Below are 22,222 nucleotides of genomic sequence, written 5' to 3' on the forward strand. Positions count from 1 at the left end.
TTATTAACAAGAATTAATCAATCATGAATAAATGTAAAAATGGAGGATAACAAGGATATTGTTAACGGCAGCTATTTGCAATTTTCTTTTCACTAGCAGATTATGGTTGCTGTAATCCCGTTCAGGGAACGCTGCCTTGGAAACCACTGTCCTATTGTGCATATATGTTTATATATATATATATATATATATATATATATATATATATATATATATATATCATGATAATATAATGGAAAATAACTGGACTACACTGAAACACTGTCCTAATACGTCATATATATATATGATGGAAAATAACTGGACTAACGATCACGACAAGGCCGGCTTCTTGTCTCCAATAGCAGACCTTCAGGTTTATTCTAGAGGTGTGATGGGCAGATGTACAAATGTACATTCATGCTATTCTATGACAGGATTTCCCCACTTGCAACTCGGATGGCTGGTGTCAGAGGCATCACCATGACTTTTAGTCCCGCCCACTTACCAACGACTGAACAGTTTAGTCCCGCCCCCCTACCCTTAGTACCGCCCACCTACCAAGGAATGGAATTTTCCACTAGCCGGCCCCCTCTTTATATTTGAACCCAAAACCCCGGAGATACCACTACAGCCGGTTACAGGATACGCTGCAGTTTGATTCAATAAGAAATTATACACGGTAAGAAACTTTGTTAAGTTGATGAATAGCTGCATTACAACTATTTCACGATTTACTGCCGTGATCCTTTATCTTTGCCACTTCAATGTGTAAGAAATGTTAATGGTGATACGCTCGCCATGGTGGTATCGTTCTTCCTGCTGTCCGATAGAGAAGCTAGCATGTTACAATGGGCCAAAAATATGTAACGATTAGTTTACTTTGAAGTTCAAATTATTGTGGTTTTACTATTAGATGTTTATTCATTTTTCTAAAATTGACACGGTTTGTTGAACTACAATGCGTCATATCTGATAGTTCGCGTATTATATTCAACAGTAAGGGCTATTACATGGCAGAAAGGTTTTCCTTTTACAATGTTTTACAAAGCTTTGTGTTGCTCTGCTTTTATAACGAAGATCAGTTTACCGGAAACGACAAAAAGGGCATTCCTGTGTGCTGTGAGAGCTAGACACGCCCCCTTTTAGAGGCACCTCGAGCAGCTGAAGGCTTGTCATGTGACCTATGACGTTGCGCGATAAGCTCTCCATTCAGATATATATCTGAGCTACTACTGTCTTGTGAGTGCAATACCTAGAAGTTTGCCTGCTTAAACTGATAATTGCAATTCTCTTTTACAGGTCTCATATCGACTCTAGAAGACTCTGCACATTACATATATTTTTTTCTTTGATCATCACAAAATCAACATGTCTCAGCAACCAATCAGGTATGATGTTTTAAAATATTTAATAATTAATTTCCTACCAGCTATTAAAATTGAACTAGTGTGTGCGTGTACGATATGGGAATTTTACTAATATAAACCTTTTCTTCCCTTGTAGCCTGCCAGCCAAGCTTATTAATGGTGGAATTGCTGGCATCGTTGGGGTGACTTGTGTCTTCCCTATTGACCTGGCTAAAACCAGGCTACAAAACCAGAGACCAGGTCAACAGGTCTACAAAAGCATGTACGTTCCCCCTGTCGACCCTCAGGACCGTAGCTTTGTATTTGCAGAACAGGTCGTGCCAGCTGCATCTATTTTAAACAATGGTATTACCTGGAGGGCTATTGGCAGTTGCTGTTGTGACATAGGATATTATAGTTTGCAAATTTAAAAGTACCTGACTTGACTCTGATGTGTAGCGCTCTATACTCTAGGTCTCATCATGTTGAACACAACATGATGCCAACGTTAGCTTTCATTCCCGTGTTGGGGCCTGTATCAAACAACGATGTATTCCACCCTGGCAGCCACCTTTGGTGTATTTGCATGAGTTGATTTGCATTCTTTGTTCGTAGGCTTGGTTTGAATGCAGCAACCTTTTGTTAAGCTCTCTTACTGAGGATCTCTAAGCCCAGTGGAATGTGGGGGCCAGGGTTGTTTTATGTTGCGCCATTCCAGCAGCCGCCATTTTGGCTCCAGCATGCCCTCCTGCCCCAGTAGGGCTGCTGTACTCTTATGTGTTCCTATAGAGAGCTACACCCAGTTGGTCTTTGAAAGTAATCCTTGAAGTGTTTAGAAACATGACGGTGTTAGAAAGCACATTCGCCTTCTCTCTTCTCAAACTTAACCAAGTCTTATTTGCGTGCATTACATACTAAAGCCCCAGAATCCAGTTTTCTTAGTTGAACATCCCCTTATTGTATAGCTTTCCCTTACATGTCCTATGCACTTACTTTCTATGTTGAGTCTTGTATACATTATTTATTTTTCTCTCTTTAGGGTTGACTGCCTTGTGAAGACAGTTAGGTCGGAGGGGTACTTTGGCATGTACAGAGGTAAGACATGTTCCCACTTTAGAATGTAGCTCAGTCACTTCCAGAGATTTAAGCTGTCCTTAGAAAAAGTTGAAAAGTACCCAGACATTAATATAACATACTCTGGTTTAATTCTGATTCAACATTCTGTCTACTGCTTGGAAATGGACTTGGTTTACACCAAGTGGTAGCAATGTGTTAGACTGCTGTGAAATGTAAATAAAGTAAGGAAAGTGTTGTGCTCTCAGTTTAGTAGTAAGCACTGTCCTAAACGGGCGTCGAGTGACAACGGGCATAGCCCTGGTTTTGTTTCTAAAAGGGATGGGGACATTGGCCGAGCTAACTGTTGGCCATCCCTTTTTAAATAAGAACTGTCTATTGAAGGGACCTTCTAGCGAGAGGTCTCCCAACTGTATGAGGAATGCCGTGTGTTTGCATCTGTGTTTTTCATATTGCAGACCCCTGGGATTTTGAAGGCTAGCCGATATGGCGCAGCCACGCTGGAGGCAAATCCTTTAATGGTTCTTACTACACTGCTCTTATTCATGAACATAACTAGGCACAGGTCTTTGTTTGAATGTCTTATGATGGTATGTCTTCTGTTTCCATGTCTATCTCGTAAAAACCGGCCACTCTTTTTTGGCCTTCCTCTGTCTTTTGTTTTGTGTTTAGCCTGTTTGGTGAGCAATAGCTGTGCCCTTAAAGACTGGAGGAGGGTGGTGGGGTGTTTTTAAAAACCTCCGTGGCAACCAGACTGAAAGAATCTTGCCTTTAGCGGTTGGCCATGAACCCCTTCCCCCCCAGTCTGAGTGCATGAAGGACCTGGCTCCTTTCCCACGCCATTGTCTCTTTACCCAATCCATTCTAATATTGTTCTCCTTCACTTATTAACCCCCTAACCCATCATTCATCACATAAACATAATTGTTCTATATTGAATAACAAGTGGGTCAGTTTTCTCTCTGCTCTAGTTATTCTTACGTCACGCTACGTCCTTCCTTCTCTCCGTTCTAACATGTTCCTAATCCACCTCTCGGCCCCTCCCCCCTTCTTCAATCCTCCATCCTTGAGCATCTCTTTCTGGATTTCATTCTGTTAATCAGATTCTATTGGTTGAGTAAATTAAACCTACTGTTAGTCGACCCTGGTTATGAATGCGTTTCTTTGCTTGTCATGTGGTCACACGGTCGCAAAGTCGTTGCTCACTCCCAATGTTTTTCTCCTCAGGTGCTGCGGTCAATCTCACCCTGGTCACCCCTGAGAAGGCCATAAAGCTGGCTGCCAACGACTTCTTCCGCCATCACCTCAGCAAAGACGGGTAAGAAAGGACAACCCCGGAGCCTTCCCTGGCCCCCGCTCTCGCCGTGGTTCACTGACTCATTCCCCGTTGTGTCCGGACAGTGAGGGGCTGACGGTGCTCAGGGAGATGGTTCACTGACTCACTCCCCGTTGTGTCCGGACAGTAAGGTGCTGACGGTGCTCAGGGAGATGGTTCACTGACTCATTCCCCGCTGTGTCCGGACAGTAAGGGGCTGACGGTGCTCAGGGAGATGGTTCACTGACTCATGCCCCGTTGTGTCCGGACAGTAAGGGGCTGACGGTGCTCAGGGAGATGGTTCACTGACTCACTCCCCGTTGTGTCCGGACAGTGAGGGGCTGACGGTGCTCAGGGAGATGGTTCACTGACTCATGCCCCGTTGTGTCCGGACAGTAAGGGGCTGACGGTGCTCAGGGAGATGGTTCACTGACTCACTCCCCGTTGTGTCCGGACAGTGAGGGGCTGACGGTGCTCAGGGAGATGGTTCACTGACTCATGCCCCGTTGTGTCCGGACAGTAAGGGGCTGACGGTGCTCAGGGAGATGGTTCACTGACTCACTCCCCGTTGTGTCCGGACAGTAAGGGGCTGACGGTGCTCAGGGAGATGCTGGCCGGCTGCGGGGCGGGCCTGTGTCAGGTGGTCATCACCACCCCCATGGAGATGCTGAAGATCCAGCTGCAGGACGCTGGAAGAATAGGTATGTCCTGTTTGGTCGTCTCTAAAGCGGACGAGGTACGGCTCTACGTGCAGCTTGCCCGTTGCCGGGGCCCAACGGGAGCTCCTCTCTGTTGTAGCAAATACGATCTCCAGGCTGCTTGTATTTACTGAACATCTCAAGATGATGGACGCACTCGTACAGCTAAACATAATACGTGTTGGCCTACAGTTGTGACTATATAGGGATCAACTCTACATCATGATCTGTATCCTCTTTGTTACTCCTTTGACATAGGCATACTTCATTAAACGGTACCCCTTTCAACCCGTTTCACCGTTAAATGGAATGCATTACTTAACCTTTTCAACTTGTGTTCCTCCAGCTGCCCAGCGGAGCCCCGGCGTCATGAGCTCGGTGAAGCTGGTCGTCCCCAACCCCATACTGACCCGCTCCTACAATGTGGCGGCCTCGCCGCGGCCCGCGTCGGCCATGCAGATCGCCCGGGAGCTGCTCCACACCCAGGGCATCCAGGGCCTGTACCGGGGCCTGGGGGCCACCATCATGAGGTGAGCCACAATACTGTTAGTTTGCATAGGTATGCCTTTTTTGAGTCAACCCCCTCTCTAGGACTATAAATGAGCGTAATGCACACTGGCAGTGGTCCTTTGGATAAGCAGGATCGGCCAAAATATGTATTGTTGATTGAATTAACAAAAAGTAAAATATCTACATTTTTCTGACCCGACTATCCCAAATAATAATTTTCCTGTATCCTCTTTCCAGAGACGTTCCGTTCTCAGTGGTGTACTTCCCGTTGTTCGCCCACCTGAACCGCCTGGGGAAGCCCAGCTTAGAGCAGCCCCCCCCTTTCTACTGGGCCTTCCTGTCCGGCGCCCTGGCCGGCTCCACGGCCGCCGTCGCGGTGAACCCTTGCGACGGTGAGCCCCCTCTCCATGGACAGTACGAGCGGACGGAGACGCACGGCGCACCCCGTCTGTGGGGCTCCTCGCGGTTTCTCTTCCCGAGTAAATTTTTTTTGCGGTCTGTTTTTCTCCCCAGTCGTGAAGACAAGACTGCAGTCCTTGAGCAAAGCGGGCGGTGAGGAGACGTACACGGGCGTGGTGGACTGTATACGGTACGATGGCGCCAGTATCAGTGATAATCTCCTCCTGTGGTATCTTTTTGTCGAGGGCTTACTAAGCTAAATTCTCAACTCATCCCAGCTTTCTTTCTCCTTCCCGCCTGTGTGTTTTCCAGGAAGATCCTGCAGAAGGAAGGACCGTCGGCGTTCCTGAAGGGCGCGGGCTGCCGGGCACTGGTCATCGCCCCTCTTTTCGGTATTGCACAGGTCATGTACTTCCTGGGAGTGGGAGAGTACATCCTAGAGAACTCTCCTCTCAGCCTCATGTCCACATAAGGAGAATGCGTTGAAGCGTCCCCCGTCAAGCAGGCTGACTATGCATTCCCCCCCCTTCCCCCAAGATGAGAGGAAGTCTGTTTGACCACGGATGGGCAGCTATACACCGAATCAGTGTGCCAGAGGAACCCTGGAGGCGATGCGGGGTTACGCACTTTGATACACTTCACATGTTTCCCTGATCCAGCCAGTGACCAATGGCAGTATAGTTTGGTTTGTTCCAGGCTTGTACGACTCCAGAATGCCGTGTTCTGTATGCATCTTGTGTACGTCTTGGTTTTCCCTCTGTGAGGGAAAGAAGATCTAAAAGTGAACGTATTCTTTTTTTTTTTTTTGGTCAAAAAAATGCTTGACAGCAGTACTGTGTAGTCTTATTTATATCTGACTGAAATACTTGTTAAAGCAGAAGGGCTGTTATTTATATTTATTTTTTAAAGAATAACTTAAACTTAATGGCTCTACTATTTGCTTTGACTGATATATTTTTGATACATTTTAGAGTGTTTTTTTCCATTGGACCATCCAGCCAACTGTCTAGTCTTTACTTGAGGTGTTACATGTACTGTTTGTTTTGCCAATACTTGAGATGCAGAATTCCACACATAATACGGGTTTGTCCATGTAAACTCAAAATGGTGGTGAGACCATAGCCCGTAGCCTAAGCCTCAAACATTCATACATTCATCTTTTTAGTTTGTTTTATTAAAATGGTCAGTTAATATTTCAATAAGACAATCTGTATTATGTTCCAACAAAATGTTTTCTACGTGTGTCATATGTGGATTTCTAGCTAGCTATTTAAATAAAGCACAGCTCTCTCTGGCTGAGTCTGAACCTATGACTTGTGCAGATGACTCCTATCTACATGCGGACAAAAGCAATTGTCCTAAGCGCCAAATGTATTTCTTAGTTTAGTTAAGAATACGTGTGTGTTAAATCATCTCATTTGCACACTAACCAATGAACAGCCTAAATATTTAGCACACTACAAACGGCTCTGACACTTCACATATTGCTTAAAAAGAGCATGTGAAAACATTGCAACGTGGGATTATTATTGTGGACCGTGAACAAGATTTTAGCGTTTTTATTATAGTGTTTTGCATCTCCTCACCCTCTGGGCTGATAAAGATCACATTGTTCTGTTAAGGCAAATACTTCATTAAACTAGGAGATGAGCAGCTACTTTTAATCCATGATTAAATTGGAATAGGGAGGGTAAATGTTTAACGATAGTGTAACTCTAGGCACATCATGAATTTTATGAAACAGTCCTTAAAACATTGAAGCCTTCATCTAACTCATAGACATTTAAGTTTTATATCACTTAACATTGATCAAATAAATAATTGTAATGTACTGGAGTTGCCTTCAACCAGGACGGTTATCGTTATTTACAGTTATACTCTATTGCATTTCTGTTAAACTGGCTATAAACAAACAAAATAGCCATTTATATTTGGCAAGTGTGTAAAAAAAATTGCTTTCTTGTTCATTTTAGTGCTAATAGATTTTTTGCAAACAAAGAAGGTCCTTCCAATTGTAATGAATTCATTCCTTCAAAGCTTAAAAGATGGGAAACACTGTCTCCAATCAGTGGACAGGCTAAGTATTAGCTGTACATTAAGATGCATGTTGGAACGGCTGGTAGGAGTGTGAGTAGTGCCGAATGAGTAGTCCTAGATGATCTCCCGGCTGTTCCTGATCGCACAACACAGAACCATACTGAAGATCATGCCAAGCACCTGCAAGAAACCAGAGGGATATTGTATGTTACATTGACATGTTTAAAAACACTGCATAGACATGAAATAGTGTCCTCTGGGAAAAGAAGAGTCCATTCAGAGCAAGCAGACGATAGTCTAAGCTCATGTGTGTTCATGACTCATGTGGAAGAGACCTCACCATGACTCCTGCAACTCCAATCCCAACAAAGCCGACTATATAGAGCTTCTCATTGAAGAAGTCTGTTATTGCAGTCAAACAGTCCTGTGGGAACATGAAACAGTTAACAGTTGGACGTCATTTCTGGAGAAACTGCCATTTCTGTTAAACAGACCCAAATTTCACAGGTTAATAACATAATGCTTATAACCAAAGTGTGCGTGTGCTACATTACTCCTTATGCACTAAGGCTAGTTTAACAAATACATGTTTACAGGTTTAACAGGTTTGGTCATGTTAAAGACTGTGAGAAGCATTAGCTATGCTTTGTTGAATGGCTTTTTGAAATTGTCCTGCCACTAAGAGTTCCAAAGAAGACCCTACCTTGGTTTTCTCTTCAGTTTCTGGGCACAGAGCTGGGTCTGGGCTGGACCCTCCACAGCAATGCAGCTACAGGAAAGATGGAAGCAACATCCTCTTTCTGCCATGAACATTTTGGGAATTAAATGGAGATGATGCACGGTAATCCACTTACAACACTGTGGTAGATAGAAGCTACTGTGGTGCCATTGTAGTTGGGGTCTGCGGCTTCGGCAACTGAAGTGCTGTAGAACTTTTGAACTTCCTCAATAATCTAATATAGAAGGGAATAAATAAGAGTCAATAAGCTATTCATAGGACATGGTGTGTGTTATGAATTTTGCATATAGTGTTGTTGTTTTTTGTTAAGGCCTACCTGCTCCTGGTTTAAGAAACCAAACACCCCAGCAGCAACCTCGGCCCCAAAGATGATCAAAAGACAAGCAAAGAACTGTGGAATAAAAAACACTTGTTTAAAAGGCATCCACTGGCAGCTTATCACGCCTGCTTTAGTTCTTCTAAAATTAGGTGATCACCTTACATGTGCTGGTGAGTTTCCATGATAGATTTTTAGTCTCTAAAACTATAGGTCAACTAGGAAGTTACTAGTAGGATTGCGATTATGATGAAAACCACGTCCTCCCTAGAGCCATTTTCCCGTTCTGGGATAGTGTAGAAACAGGCCGGTGCAGCTCTGCTCCCTGTTGAGGTATAAAGGGCTCCTTCTAAAGCCACCAAAACACAATGACTCTTTTCTTGTGCAATTATACACTGATTAAAACATAGATATGAATATTATATACCATTTCTGTCAAGTCTGTTCCTTCAGATGCCACTAAATTAAATGAAACTGGACTTTTGACCTAGGCTTGAAGATTCTACACATATTGCTTATAACACCAATGCGTTGGGTGCCATACGACAGTGGCCGTGACACACATATGGACCCACCGACGCCAGAAGACACTGAGATTCTCGCACAGCGCCAAAACAGCCAAAGAAGCCCACCACCATCATCAGGCCACCTGCACAAATCAAGATGTAGACCGCTGTGGAGACAAGAGTCCAGAGACAGAGATCAGGATCCATCTATTGAAGCCTGCTGTTTTTTTAATTTGGATAAACTTGACATTACATGAGTAGCTTACACACACACACACACACACACACAAACGCACGCAGACACACACACAAACATACACACACACACACACACACACACACACACACACACACACACACACACACACACACACACACACACACACACACACACACACACACACACACACACACACAAACACGCACACAGTGGGCATGATTCAATGTATACTTTTTTTTTTTTTACTACACGGATTAACAAACATATTTCACAATTGCATTGCCATGGTTTTCTATGTCTTCAAACCAATGCTATCTGTATGATACAGCACATATATGTTGCAATTTCATCATTTTAGCAGTTTTTTAATGCTCTAACTTGTTGACAAAGTGTTAAACCAATGATAACTTCAAAGCACAAGTTTCCATAAATGAGAGTGATACAATGTTTAGCTCTATGGGAATACAACTGAATACTACATTTGGAGAACTGAAGCAGTGGGGTCATTAAGAACCAACCTGAAGAGGGCAGCAACATGCAATTCTTGGTCAAAACTATTGTTTTTGTATTCTGGATTACAATACACAAACTCTGGATGGTTGGGAAAACCGTTACCTTATTTTAGCTCACTTTTGTGAGATAAGATACTGTGCAGCCTGATGCTAGTCCTGATAAGCTTTCTAAGTAAACACCCCCCTTGGCTCCCAGCCCTCACTACCAAAGTGCTCACGCTGCAACTGTACACCGGGCGGCTCTCAGGAGAGCAGTAGGGAGCCTAATCACTGACATGGGCAGGAACTGCAGTGGGAATGTAATTAATACACACTGGGAAACGTGTACGCTTGTTTTCCTGCTACATGGACCACAGCTTCAAGGAAAGAAAGACAATGCACCTCATATTCCTCAATGGCAAACGTCAAAACAGAACTGAAAGTTGTTTGATATAAAATAATTCTCTATCAATAAATATTAGGTTCAGAAGCCATCTCTGAAAGATATGCATTTACTTTAAAACTGATATGTAAAGATAGGTCTTTACATATCAGTTTTCCATTACTTCACTTGTGGAGGTAGATGCCTCTTCTTGTGGAGCACTTCATCTTCTGGAAATTGTTTACATTTTATCATTATTTTAAGTTGGACACACACACACACACACACACACACACACACACACACACACACACACACACACACACACACACACACACACACACACACACACACACACACACACACACACACACACACACACACACACGAGTCGACAGGGAGCTCTGTTTACGGCTTGAATCATGTGGGCACAGAGGTGACAGAATGGAAACAGGAATGACCCGTAGGGAGGGCTGCTCCCAGCCCCGCTGGCTACACATCACTCCCACTGGCCTCGCTGCTAGAGCGTATACACACACACACACTATGAGGTAACACATGTGAAACATCACTCCCACTGGCCTCGCTGCTAGATAGGGGCTTAACGATCCATCGATGTAGATTGATGCATCGATTGACGATCCAACTGCATCGATGCAACGCCCAAACATCGATGCATATCGCTGTATTATACGCTTTTATTTTGACAATCTCCTTGCGCGGTTGTTTCTGAAACTATTTCTGCACAAGTGCGCCAAGACGCTCGCATCCGTTCTTCAGTTAAACGAGGCAAGCAGCAAGATAGCTACAGCGAGCACATGTGTGAGCGCGATGACGGCTAGTTTGTAAAGTTAGTGGAACTAGGAATAAAGTACCCAGCCTGTCAAGAAACAGTGGCCGCTTCATTCCGACCATATTCCGACGTAGCAGCCGAATTGACAGGGATATTCTCTGATATCATGAATCTTAAAGACTGAGTCGGGTTCTCCCAGTCTCTGGTACTTAAACAACAAGTAAAGACTCGTAGTGGGGGTTATCTCTCGGCCATGGTGGAGAAGGAATTGGGTGAAAGGAACTTTGACTTTGACTCTCTGAAGTCCAGATTGAACCGCGACATTTTGAGGTGAAAGGAAATGTTGCCGTATGCGGACTCTGCATACGACGAGAAGTCTGTGGGTATGAAATTCTTCGTCCAATGAATCGATTTTCTCACCGCCATGTATAATCGGCAATTACAGTTGTCCAATTGAGGAGCATAGTCTAACTATGGCTTTAATCAGATTAAGCTGTACATGGGAAAGCACTGATTGTTAGGCCTCAGTGGATTCCGTACGCAACCGTGGTACACTGATCAACCATCATGAATAATTAATCCTAACATCTTGGCGTAGGCTGGTTTAAGGCAACTGGTTACCTTTATGCATTGCAAACCTCATATAGTCCAATAACTGCTAGTCTGATTCATTTAAAACCCTAATGTCAATAACGTACATGGTATATAGTCCATGCAAGTCTTAGATATAGGCCAAATGGCCAGATGTTGTCAGAACATCAGGCTTGGACCAGCGTTAACGTTACTGAATTACAGGCTAAAACACTCAGTCCTCGATCTGGGCTTTAACTTGTAGACAATTCTTATTCATGGAGTATGCTTCCACGTTAAAAACCTCTAAAACATCAATCATGAACAAAAACAATGTCATGGGCTGGATGAGATCAGTCCAATATCATTGCCGCCCGGTTGAGGAAAGTATTCTAAGGACATTGTTCTACAAAGGAAATTCTTAAAGTTAACATTAAAGTTTCTTAAAGTTAACATAAGTGATCTTTGGCGTTTTTGGAGGAGTAGCATCAGCATGTGGCGCAGTTCATTTCCACATTCATTTAGATCAACACTAGGGTTGTACAATACTTTAATGTGGTACTCTGCAAGACATGCCTATTTACAACAGGGACATTTAGACTATACTAAATGCAGTTTGTGGAATTGAGACAACTGCTCAGACGTGCTTCATCTGGATGATCCGGGAAAGCACGATCGCGCACATGCTCGGAAACCAGTTGGCTCATAACACTGGGCAATACAATCTCAAAAGTCATGAATCATGTACAATATAAGATGATTTAGTTCAGTGTTCTAATGCTACAGAGAACCATGGGATATAGCCAGCCTAGCTCGTTAGCGAACATGTCTAACGATCTGACTAGCGGAGAAAGAATGATCAGTACGGATTTACATTAAAGGCACCCAGTGCAACTTTATGTAAACATTCAATGAAAAATAAACATTCAATTTCTAGTCTTTTTTACACGTAGTAAGTTTCAATAACTCCATACCATTACATATCGACATTCAAGGAGCAAAGATGAGACGTCGTTGTGTGGTGAGAACTGATAGAAAATCGTAAACAACAACAATCGCCGGTGGGGAGAAGCCATTTTTCCATTGACTGGAAGCCTGCTTTATTTATTGTAGGTTACAAAAAATAAAGAAAATGGCGGCATTGTTGTTGTTATCGATTTTGTATCAGTTCTCACCACACAACGACGTCTCATCTTTGCTGCTTAAATGTCGGTATGTAATGGTATGGAGTTATTGAAACTTACTACGTGTAAAAAAGACTAGAAATTGAATGTTTATTTTTAAGCCTCGAAAGTTGCACTGGGTGCCTTTAACGGTCATCAGGATAAGTAGCAGTAGCGAAAAAGCCCAAACCTACATCAACACATCATCTGTCATTTACACCCAACTTCCCCGAAACTGCAGAAAGTTTCTTAGCTCCAAGGTAAACAACCCACCATATATTGACAGTTCTAATCAGAGACGGAAACTAAATTCCTCTTAAAGGGCCAGTGACCTAATACAGGTAAACTAAATTCCTCTTAAAGGACCAATGACCAAATACAGGTAAACTAAATTCCTGTTAAAGGGCCTGTGAACTAATACAGGTCAAATTAATTCCCTTTAAATTACCAGTGACTGCATACAGGTTAACTAAATTTCTCTTAAAGGGCCAGTGACCTAATTCAGGTCAACTCAATTCCCCTTAAATGGCCAGTGGCCACATACAGGTCAACTCAATTCCCCTTAAAGGGCAAGTGACAACCTACAGGTCAACTCAATTCCCCTTAAACGGCAAGTGACCTTATACAGGTCAACTCAATTCCCCTTAAAGGGCAAGTGACCTCATACAGGTCAACTCAATTCCCCTTAAAGGGCCAGTGACCTCATAGAGGTCAACTCAATCAAATCTGCAATCCTTTTTATTCTACATGGAGGGGGTGCATTTAAGATATTAAGTGAATGATTGACGATGATCCGTCGCTTCCTTTGTGAATGTGGGCACACATCGAATATTTGATTATTTGTTCATACCTCCCACTGATTATCCAACCATGATAGCATTGAGTTATTCACATTCCTAGTATCACAACACATGACCCAGGGAAGAGTGTAGGATGGAGGACTGACATAACCATACGTGCTCCTACGCCTACTAATAATACTACGCCCGAGGGTGGTAGGGGGGGCTGGGATCTGTGAAAGAACGATGAGGAAGCTGTTCAAATGAAGTCACCATGTTAGGTCACGCTGCAAAAGGGATACACAACAAGAATAGGCTTCATTCTAGTGTCGTCGTCCTACGGACCCCCGGGACTATAGAGGGCCTATTGTGTGAGGCGCTCACAACAGAATGCCTCACAGGCGACTGGAATACAACATCTTGTGAGATTTAAAAAGGAGCTTGTCTTGGGGCGCTGGTTTGTAGTGTACATTGTGCCTAATGTAGAATTCATAAGGAATGCATTTCTCACCCAGTAGGTTTCATTGTATTCACTTTGATTTAATAGTGTTGTTGAAACTGGAATAACGTGACTTCACCCAAAACAGCAGCACCATGTTTAAGATTAAGGTTTATAACAGTACTCCAGGACTATGAGAGGAATACTCTTCTCTGTTTTCAGACTACACTAAACGATGATCAAAGCTTACACAACATAATTGATTATTTTCTAACTATATATATATAAATATACAGTATATATAGTTAGAAAATAATCAATTATGTTGTGTAAGCTTTAATCATACATATATATAGATCATATAAAGATCATATATATATATATATATATATATGATGCATGGGACCAGGATAGGTTAGAAAATAATCATTCACGTTATGTTGTGTAAGACTATGTATATATATATATATATATATATATATATATATATATATATATATATATATATATATATATAGTATATAACTATGTATGTATAACATGGTTTATATACTTTTCTGATTGCTAGGTTGAATACAGTGACACATAATACACACAACACAACATAATATATAATAAATATTATATTATATATCCTAATTATATTATAAAAGTATAATATAAATGAAATACAAAACAATATTTACCTATGTGAAGGTGAGGTGGGTATGTGTTGCTGGTGGGGGTACCTATGTGAAGGTGAGGTGGGTATGTGTTGCTGGTGGGGGTACCTATGTGAAGGTGAGGTGGGTATGTGTTGCTGGTGGGGGTACCTATGTGAAGGTGAGGTGGGTATGTGTTGCTGGTGGGGGTACCTATGTGAAGGTGAGGTGGGTATGTGTTGGTGGGTGGGGGTACCTATGTGAAGGTGAGTTGGGTATGTGTTGCTGGTGGGGGTACCTATGTGAAGGTGAGGTGGGTATGTGTTGCTGGTGGGGGTACCTATGTGAAGGTGAGGTGGGTATGTGTTGGTGGGTGGGGGTACCTATGTGAAGGTGAGGTGGGTATGTGTTGGTGGGTGGGGGTACCTATGTGAAGGTGAGGTGGGTATGTGTTGCTGGTGGGGGTACCTATGTGAAGGTGAGGTGGGTATGTGTTGCTGGTGGGGGTACCTATGTGAAGGTGAGGTGGGTATGTGTTGGTGGGTGGGGGTACCTATGTGAAGGTGAGGTGGGTATGTGTTGGTGGGTGGGGGTACCTATGAAGAAGCTGTCTGGGGCTCCAGCACCGGCTAGAAGCAGGTCGGTGTCCGAGTCACACCTCAGCCACACCCCCACGGCCAGGACCATGGAGCCGGACAGCTGGGGACAGCAGACAGCATCAGAGCACAGGTTTGGAGGACAATTGGTTTAAAGATTTAGGGGGAAATCACTGAAAATGTGTTATATTGACAAACATTATTAGAAAATAATGATGATTATGTGGCTTCCCGTTTTCCCCACCTATTTTAAACAGACGGAGATGTGTCACATATTCTTGGTATTCTGCTGTGAGGGGTCACATCAAATGAATAAGCGCCGTGGTGACTGTGTGATGCTGTCAGAACCACATTCAACGAAGGCAGATCATTTTGGAAGCACTGTTCTTTTTAGATTCACTTTTGTTTAAAATGTCTCCATTTTGTATGAATAATTACTCGAAGGGACCAGTAGTGAAAACTACTCATTATGTAATCGTAACAATGCTGTTTGGCTTACAATGTTATATTAATACAACTTGGTTCCTCTTTGCAGTTCAATGAGGCAAATCTCGGTATCCGTTTATGGCTTCAAATGATGCCCTGTGAGGCCTCGGACCGCCCTCACTGTCCAAAAATGAGTGTAGGCTGCTGTAACCAAGCCACAAGGCCTGGTAACCAAGCCACAAGGCCTGGTTACCAGCCACAAGGCCTGGTAACCAAGCCACAAAGCCTGCAAACCAAGCCACAAAGCCTGCTAACCAAGCCACAAGGCCTGGTTACCAAGCCAAACAGCGAAAGACTTGTGATGTATCACTTTTCTAAACAATACCGTGGCTTTCTTGTCTGCTTGACAGAGAATGCAATGTCTGGAATTATATAGATGATTAAACACTGAACAATGAAAAAATAACTTACATACTTATACTTACCCTAACTTTTAATACTTTCAATATTTTAGGCAACGTCACATATTAAAGCCCGGTGTGTTAAATTGGGGTGGCCACTAGGGGAGGTTGAAAATTGCAACTGCATTCTTCTGCATGATGAGAACACAAGCAACTCTGTGTCTTGGTTAATTATTACCTGATTTGATCATTGACATCTACATTGTGGGGAGGATGTGGAACTGTTAAAATAGAGAGAGAGGATTCTAGTGTAGGCAAACATTCAAATAGGTTAATTGTCTAGAACTATTGTGTACATAGTCACCGTGAACACTGTACAAGTTGTGGGACATAGTGGAGATATCAGCCTTCTACGGTTCTAACACACAGTGCTCTTATCCCATTCATGATGGTAAACCACAAGCATGGACCTATAATTATCGCCATCGGTTCAACGTATTGATTCACCTCAATGCTCTACAGGCTGATGTTTACTCGCTGCTTTTAATAAAAATATGTTTAGCAGTTGTTTCGTTTTGGATATCAACTTTATTCGAAAGAGAGTGAGACCTACTCTTAGTTATCGCACAGGGAAACTACCTCAAAAACTAACGTTTCCAATATATGGATATATTGAGGAACAAACACCCTATCAAAGTCAAAGTCAGTTTTATTGTCAACACTTCACATGTACAAGACATGTGAGGGAATCGAGAAAACGTTTCCCCCTATCCCGCGGTGAACATATAAAAAGTGCACAGGCACAAACACAAATATATGAGACAACACTAAAAATAGACAAGATAGACAATGACATATAAAAAGAGAAATAATCATAATAAGTAAGAATCAGAATAATAATAAGAAGAAGAAGAATAAGAATCATAATCTCCCTCATCCGCAAACTGCCATTCGCTACACTATTTCACCGTCTATGAAGAGCTTGATTTCCTTGTCCGAGATAGGGTAAAGCATAGGAGCATTTTAGTGATTTATGTGCACCTCCATCTGTGTGGCTGCTGTCAGCGTCCGAGAAAAGGTTAAGCTTCTATCTAGGCTACATGCCACGAGGGTTACGCCCATTAGATACATAGTATAACGCCACATGTGTGGTGCATTTCATGTAGGCTACATAATTGAGATGGGATCTGACAGGTCCCATTGAGATGGGACGGGACCGGTCCGATTGAGATGGGATGGGACCCGGTCCCAATGAGATAAGATGGGACCCGTCCCATTGAGATTTATTTATTTGTTTCAGGACAATGCACATTAATAAACATGTACAGCAGTACAGATAAATGTGCCAGATTGTAGCCCAGGGGCTAATTTCCAACTGTAGTCCATTAGGCAGGTTGATGTTACAGGACAAATGACGAGAGGGGACCACGTCGGACAATGGCACAGGAAGACTTTCATTAGCTTTGATGAGAATTTGAAGACAAACAACGTTACGTTAGTAGGCCTACGCTGTTAGTAGGCTACGCTACGTTAGTAGATCACAGTGTTCAAAATAATAAAAGGAGTCGACACCTTGAGCATTTTCATCTGAATTTAAAGCACATTTAATGATGACTGAGGCAGACATATCCTAATTGAGTAAACCACTACAGTTGTTTAGTTGTATACATTCTTTATAAATAAATGTACACGGCAAAAATATCGATAGTTGGTCTTTTCAAAATCGGCAAAACGGTTTCTTTGTACGAGCAAAAGGGTTACCACTGAGGAACAAAGAGACGGTTCATTTTATCAACGCAACATTGTGTTTCCATGCAAGATTATAATTGTCGTTTCTGGAGAGACTTACCCAGAATATGAAGTTGAATACGAATAAGAGATATTTCACGCATTTCATTCCACCTTGTACTTTACTCATTGTGAGTGAAGATGTCTGCAATCCACAATACAAACGACTAGACGAAACGGGTTCCTTGATTCTCCAATGCCTCTAAACCTTGTTGTCCAGGCTGTGCACACCGTCTTCAGAGCTGCACCGCAACGCTACTCTTGAAAACATGACAACACGGCTCTGGTCTCGTGGGGTCGAGCCTCTTCGCACCGCCCATTTCTCTACTATCGCACGGGGGTCATTCACAAGTCACAAGGATCATTTATAATTTACTTTCTTTGCTCTCAAAAGTCTGCAAATGGTTAAACAAATGCATGACACTATGTGGCTTATCTGTTTGTTATGTATTTGATGGAGCTATACCTATTCTCTGCTGATCTTAATGGGCCCGTTAAGCCTGGTACTCAGGGCCGGTGCTGGCCGTTTCAGGGGGGCGGGGGGGAGGCTCTTTTTATATATTAGGTAAAAGCATCTAATTTGCCGTAATTGAGTGATAGGTTATACAATAAAGAAAAAACAACGGTGGGCCTCTTCATAACTAATTTATATATTTTTGTAATTCAATATATATATATATATATATATTTTTTTTTTACAAACCTTAATTTTTGGTGCCCCCCCCCCCCCCCCAGGTACTTTGTGCCCTACGCACTCTGCGTACTCTGCTTATAGGGAGCGGCGGGCCTGCTTATACTTTCACTGCTGTTTCTATGGAGATACGGGCCCCAGTGGGATGCTTCCTCACCATAACAACACGACAATCAGAAGCATGTTACCATTGTAGAATTGTATGTCGTGCTATGCTACTGTAATATAATAGCATACATGTCAGTAATGAGGTATACAGAACCACCCATGTTATGTAATTAACGTATTTTGTTGAGATTTTATGTGATAGACCATAAGACCAACACAAAGTAGCACATAATTGTGAAGTGGTACGAAAATTATATACGGTTTTCAAAATTGTAAGCGAATATAAATCTGAAAAGTGTGGTGTACATGGTGTATTCAGCCCCCTGTACTCTGATATCCCTTAATACAATCCAGTGCAATCAACTATCTTCAGAAGTCACCTAATTTAGCCTTTTTTAATTAGTAAATAGAGTCCACCTGACTCTCAGTACTATAAATACACCTGTTCTGTGAAGGCCTCAGTGGTTTTTTAAGAGAACACTTTGGAACAGGTCAGGGATGTAGTTGTGGAGAAGTTTAAAGCAGGGTAAATATCCAAATATAATATCCCATCTTAAGGAGCATCGTTCAATCCATCATCCAAGACATGGCCGTCCATCCAAAACTGACCGAGCGAGCGAGTAGAGCACTGATCAGAGAAGCATCCAAGAGGCCCACGCGGTCACTCTGGGGGAGCTGCAGAAATCCACAGCTCAGGTGGGACAATCTGTCCACAGGACAACTAAATTGTGCACGATTCTTTGGTCAGATGTGACTAAAGTTGAATTTTTTGGCTGAAATGCAAAGCGCTAGGCCTAAGTGTGTCGGAAAACTAACACTGCTCATCACCCTGAAAACACGATCCCCACTTTGAAATATGGTGGTGGCACCATCATGCTATGGTGATTATTTTCTTCAGCAGGGGCAGGGAAGCTGGTCAGAGTTGATGGGAAGATGGATAGATCAAGTGTCTAGATGTGTCTAGATGTGCAAAGCTGGTAAACATACCCCAAAAGATTTGTAGCTGTAATTGCAGCGGAAGGTTGGCTCTACAAAGTATTGACACACTAGCCGCGTTTACATGGCACATCTGATCTGCATAGATTTCTGCGGCATAGATCTGTTCCTAAAATGTGTTCCTAAAATGTGTTCCGAATGTACTGTATACATGGCAGTAACAAAAGTGTCCGTTCTGTCTCTCGCGCACACCTGACACATCTCTGGACCGGCGGCGACATAATGGATGTCTTATCACTATCGGGGATTTTAAATTTGATTTTAATGAAAGCACAGCAGGAGAGAGCTTTTCTCTCCCTGCTCCTTCAATTAAGAAGGAGGACGACAGCGCAGCAACGTCAATTTCTCGTCAGATCTTTATATTTACCCTAAGCTCCGCCGCAAACAAGAGGAATTTGGATGCGAGTCCGCAGCCAAGACTGGTAGAGAGTGGTCTTACGGGAATTTAGTGACCAGGAATCCTCGAAGGTCCAATTGCGAACTACTGCAGCTGCCATCTCTCTAAGTTAAGAAGTATTTTAACGTTCAGCCTGCAAAAGTACTAGTAGTAGCCTACTCATTTACAGTTATCTCGGACGAGCGCGGACACTACGATACGCGAACACGTCATTAATAAACACCCATGTCCCATGTGTCCCGTCGCTTAGCAACCGGCCACGCTTACCGGACTACTTTTACGGAGTGATAACAAAGACGTGAATCAGGCAATAAATCCACTTTCCTTGACAGCGGTGAAGTTCGGTGTGCTTAAAAGTACCGACGGAGCTCAGTGGACCAATTGCGAACTACTGCGGCTGCACTAACTTAAACCCCAATCTATGCGGAATAATTAAGTGTATACATGGCGATTTAAAACGGACTACACCACCTCTTCTATTCGGCATAGAATCTATGCCGAACAGATAATCGTATTCCGAATGAGGCGTAGGCCTATATATGACCATTTTCTATGCCGCATAGAAATCTATGTGGCATAGATGTGTCCATGTAAACGCGGCTACAGAATACAAATGCACAGTTTTTTCGATTTTTTTATTTGCTGACAATTTTGAAAACTTTACAATTATGTGCTACTTTGGTTGGTCATCACATAAAATCTCATTAAAAAACATTTAAGTTTGTGGTCATACAACCTCAAGGCACTGTATGTTCACATGTTCTGTCAATGTTATTCTGTTAGGTGCCCATTCGCAACCTTTCGTGTGGGTGAGTTTGTGTGTGTGTGTGTGTGTGGGGGTGTGTTGATACAAAGACACACATTTTTACAAACCTTTATAATCAACCAAAGTGTAGGGAGCCTGGGAGGTGACATTAGAGTAGGCCTATTTTATAGTTTTTTGTATAATTTTTTCACTCACACGTGCGCTCTGCTAAAGTGCGTGTGTGCTTAAACACGGCCCCTGCCCTGTGCTATTCCATTGGTAAGACAGAGTCATGGACGGAAACAATTCTGCTGTTTTTTTTAGTTTTTGAGATACCTCGAAAATCCTAAGAGAAGCTGCGTTGAAGGTGAAATATGACGTGCCGATCATGTGTCGTGGTAATAATGCCGCATTGAAAACAACTCGGAGGTTCGGAAGCTCTTTACGTGTCTACGTAAATCTTCCCTACTTCCAAAATAAGAGTGTTCAGGAAACGTTTGTAGGCTATGGCATTAACCGGAAAAACAGATCGTTCTTGAGACTTCGTCTATGCATTATCCCGCTTAATACACGGCTACTTGCCAAAACGAAAAATAACTTCACACGTGTCTTTTTACAATTTATGTTCCGCCAAAGAGGTTGACGTGGCTTAGCAACCGAAAACGATGGGGTTGACAAGTTACCGGACTGCCTGCGGACTGATACGAAAGACTTGAATCAATGTCGTGAATTGAAACACTGCCTTTTTGAGACAATCGAGACAAAAATCTACTTTCCTCGACAGCGGTCATTATATGCTTAGCAACAGTCAATTATCAAAAATAATTGACCACCGGAAGTTGGTAAGGCCCATGCAAGCGTATGGAGCATTCCACCGTATTAAGAAAAGCTGTGTGATAAGTAAGGGATTATGTATAGAACGACGGTCATTATCGGGAAAATAAGCCCTGACAGTGCGAACAGCACACCGACGCGAAGCGGAGGGGTCTTGCTTCGAACGTTATAACGTTCTAATGTATAGAACGTAGATTTTACGTTCTATACATTATCCCGCTTAATACACGGCTACTTAATTAAATTAAAAAAATAAATTAAAAAATAAATAAAAATAAATAAATAAATAAATTAAAAAACATTCCACGGCATTGAGAAGAGCCGTGTAATAAAAAAAGATAACTCCCATGTCAACACCCGGGCTCCGTATAAATGGGTAATTATGTTGAAGTTCCTCCGAAAAGGCGAATATGCACCAGACCGAGAAGCTCCACTGACGCCAAGTGGTTTAATGTGGAGCATCATCTTGGGTTGATGTTGACCCCCCGTTAGAGGGTGATGCTTCTCAGAGCCTTGTCCCAAACATAACTCATTAGAAGGCTCATTAAAGTATCACAGAGTCGGGGTGGGTCATAAGCATGGGGAAAACCCTCCCCCCATCCCTCCTTCCTACAGATCCCGGCTGAAACTCACTGTTTACCCTTTCAAAGTGTTCAATTCAAGCTGAAAGAGGAGTTTCACTTACAAGTTTAAGTCAGACATCTTCCACTGACCCAATCTACATGTCGGGCAATACCACATGGGGTCACGACCCTAAGGTTGAGAAGCCCTTAAAGTATTTAAGAAAATTGATAAGTAAAAGTAGTAGTGATTATTAGTAAAGAATCAACATGGAGAAAC

At 42.7% G+C, this 22,222-nt stretch overlaps 2 protein-coding genes across 4 annotated transcripts; one reads left to right on the forward strand and one right to left on the reverse strand.

The window, feature by feature from the left end:
- The first annotated feature begins 1,281 nt into the window (after positions 1-1,281).
- Positions 1,282-6,625, forward strand: slc25a55a (solute carrier family 25 member 55a). Of its 3 annotated transcripts, none has more exons than XM_060063943.1 (9): positions 1,282-1,370; positions 1,486-1,611; positions 2,368-2,423; positions 3,630-3,720; positions 4,300-4,418; positions 4,762-4,945; positions 5,163-5,317; positions 5,439-5,514; positions 5,637-6,625. In XM_060063943.1, the coding sequence occupies exons 1-9, from the start codon at positions 1,351-1,353 to the stop codon at positions 5,794-5,796; spliced, it is 987 nt and encodes a 328-aa protein (XP_059919926.1). In that variant the 5' UTR covers positions 1,282-1,350; the 3' UTR covers positions 5,797-6,625. The 3 variants fall into 3 exon arrangements, with proteins under 3 accessions (XP_059919926.1, XP_059919927.1, XP_059919928.1); XM_060063944.1 differs by lacking the exon at positions 1,282-1,370 and adding an exon at positions 1,944-2,084; XM_060063945.1 differs by lacking the exon at positions 1,282-1,370 and having other exon boundaries at positions 1,525-1,611; positions 2,861-3,720.
- LOC132466758 (tetraspanin-2-like) lies at positions 6,378-17,897 on the reverse strand. The gene is made up of 8 exons (XM_060063947.1): positions 17,673-17,897; positions 14,997-15,099; positions 8,992-9,089; positions 8,417-8,491; positions 8,216-8,314; positions 8,065-8,130; positions 7,702-7,785; positions 6,378-7,541 (listed from the first exon to the last, which is right to left on the reverse strand). Exons 1-8 carry the CDS (start codon positions 17,739-17,741, stop codon positions 7,476-7,478), a joined length of 660 nt encoding a protein of 219 aa, XP_059919930.1. The 5' UTR covers positions 17,742-17,897; the 3' UTR covers positions 6,378-7,475.
- Between the last annotated feature and the right edge of the window lie 4,325 nt (positions 17,898-22,222).

Source organism: Gadus macrocephalus, chromosome 1 (genome assembly GCF_031168955.1).
Source record: "Gadus macrocephalus chromosome 1, ASM3116895v1".
Classification (NCBI taxonomy): Eukaryota; Metazoa; Chordata; class Actinopteri; order Gadiformes; family Gadidae; genus Gadus; species Gadus macrocephalus.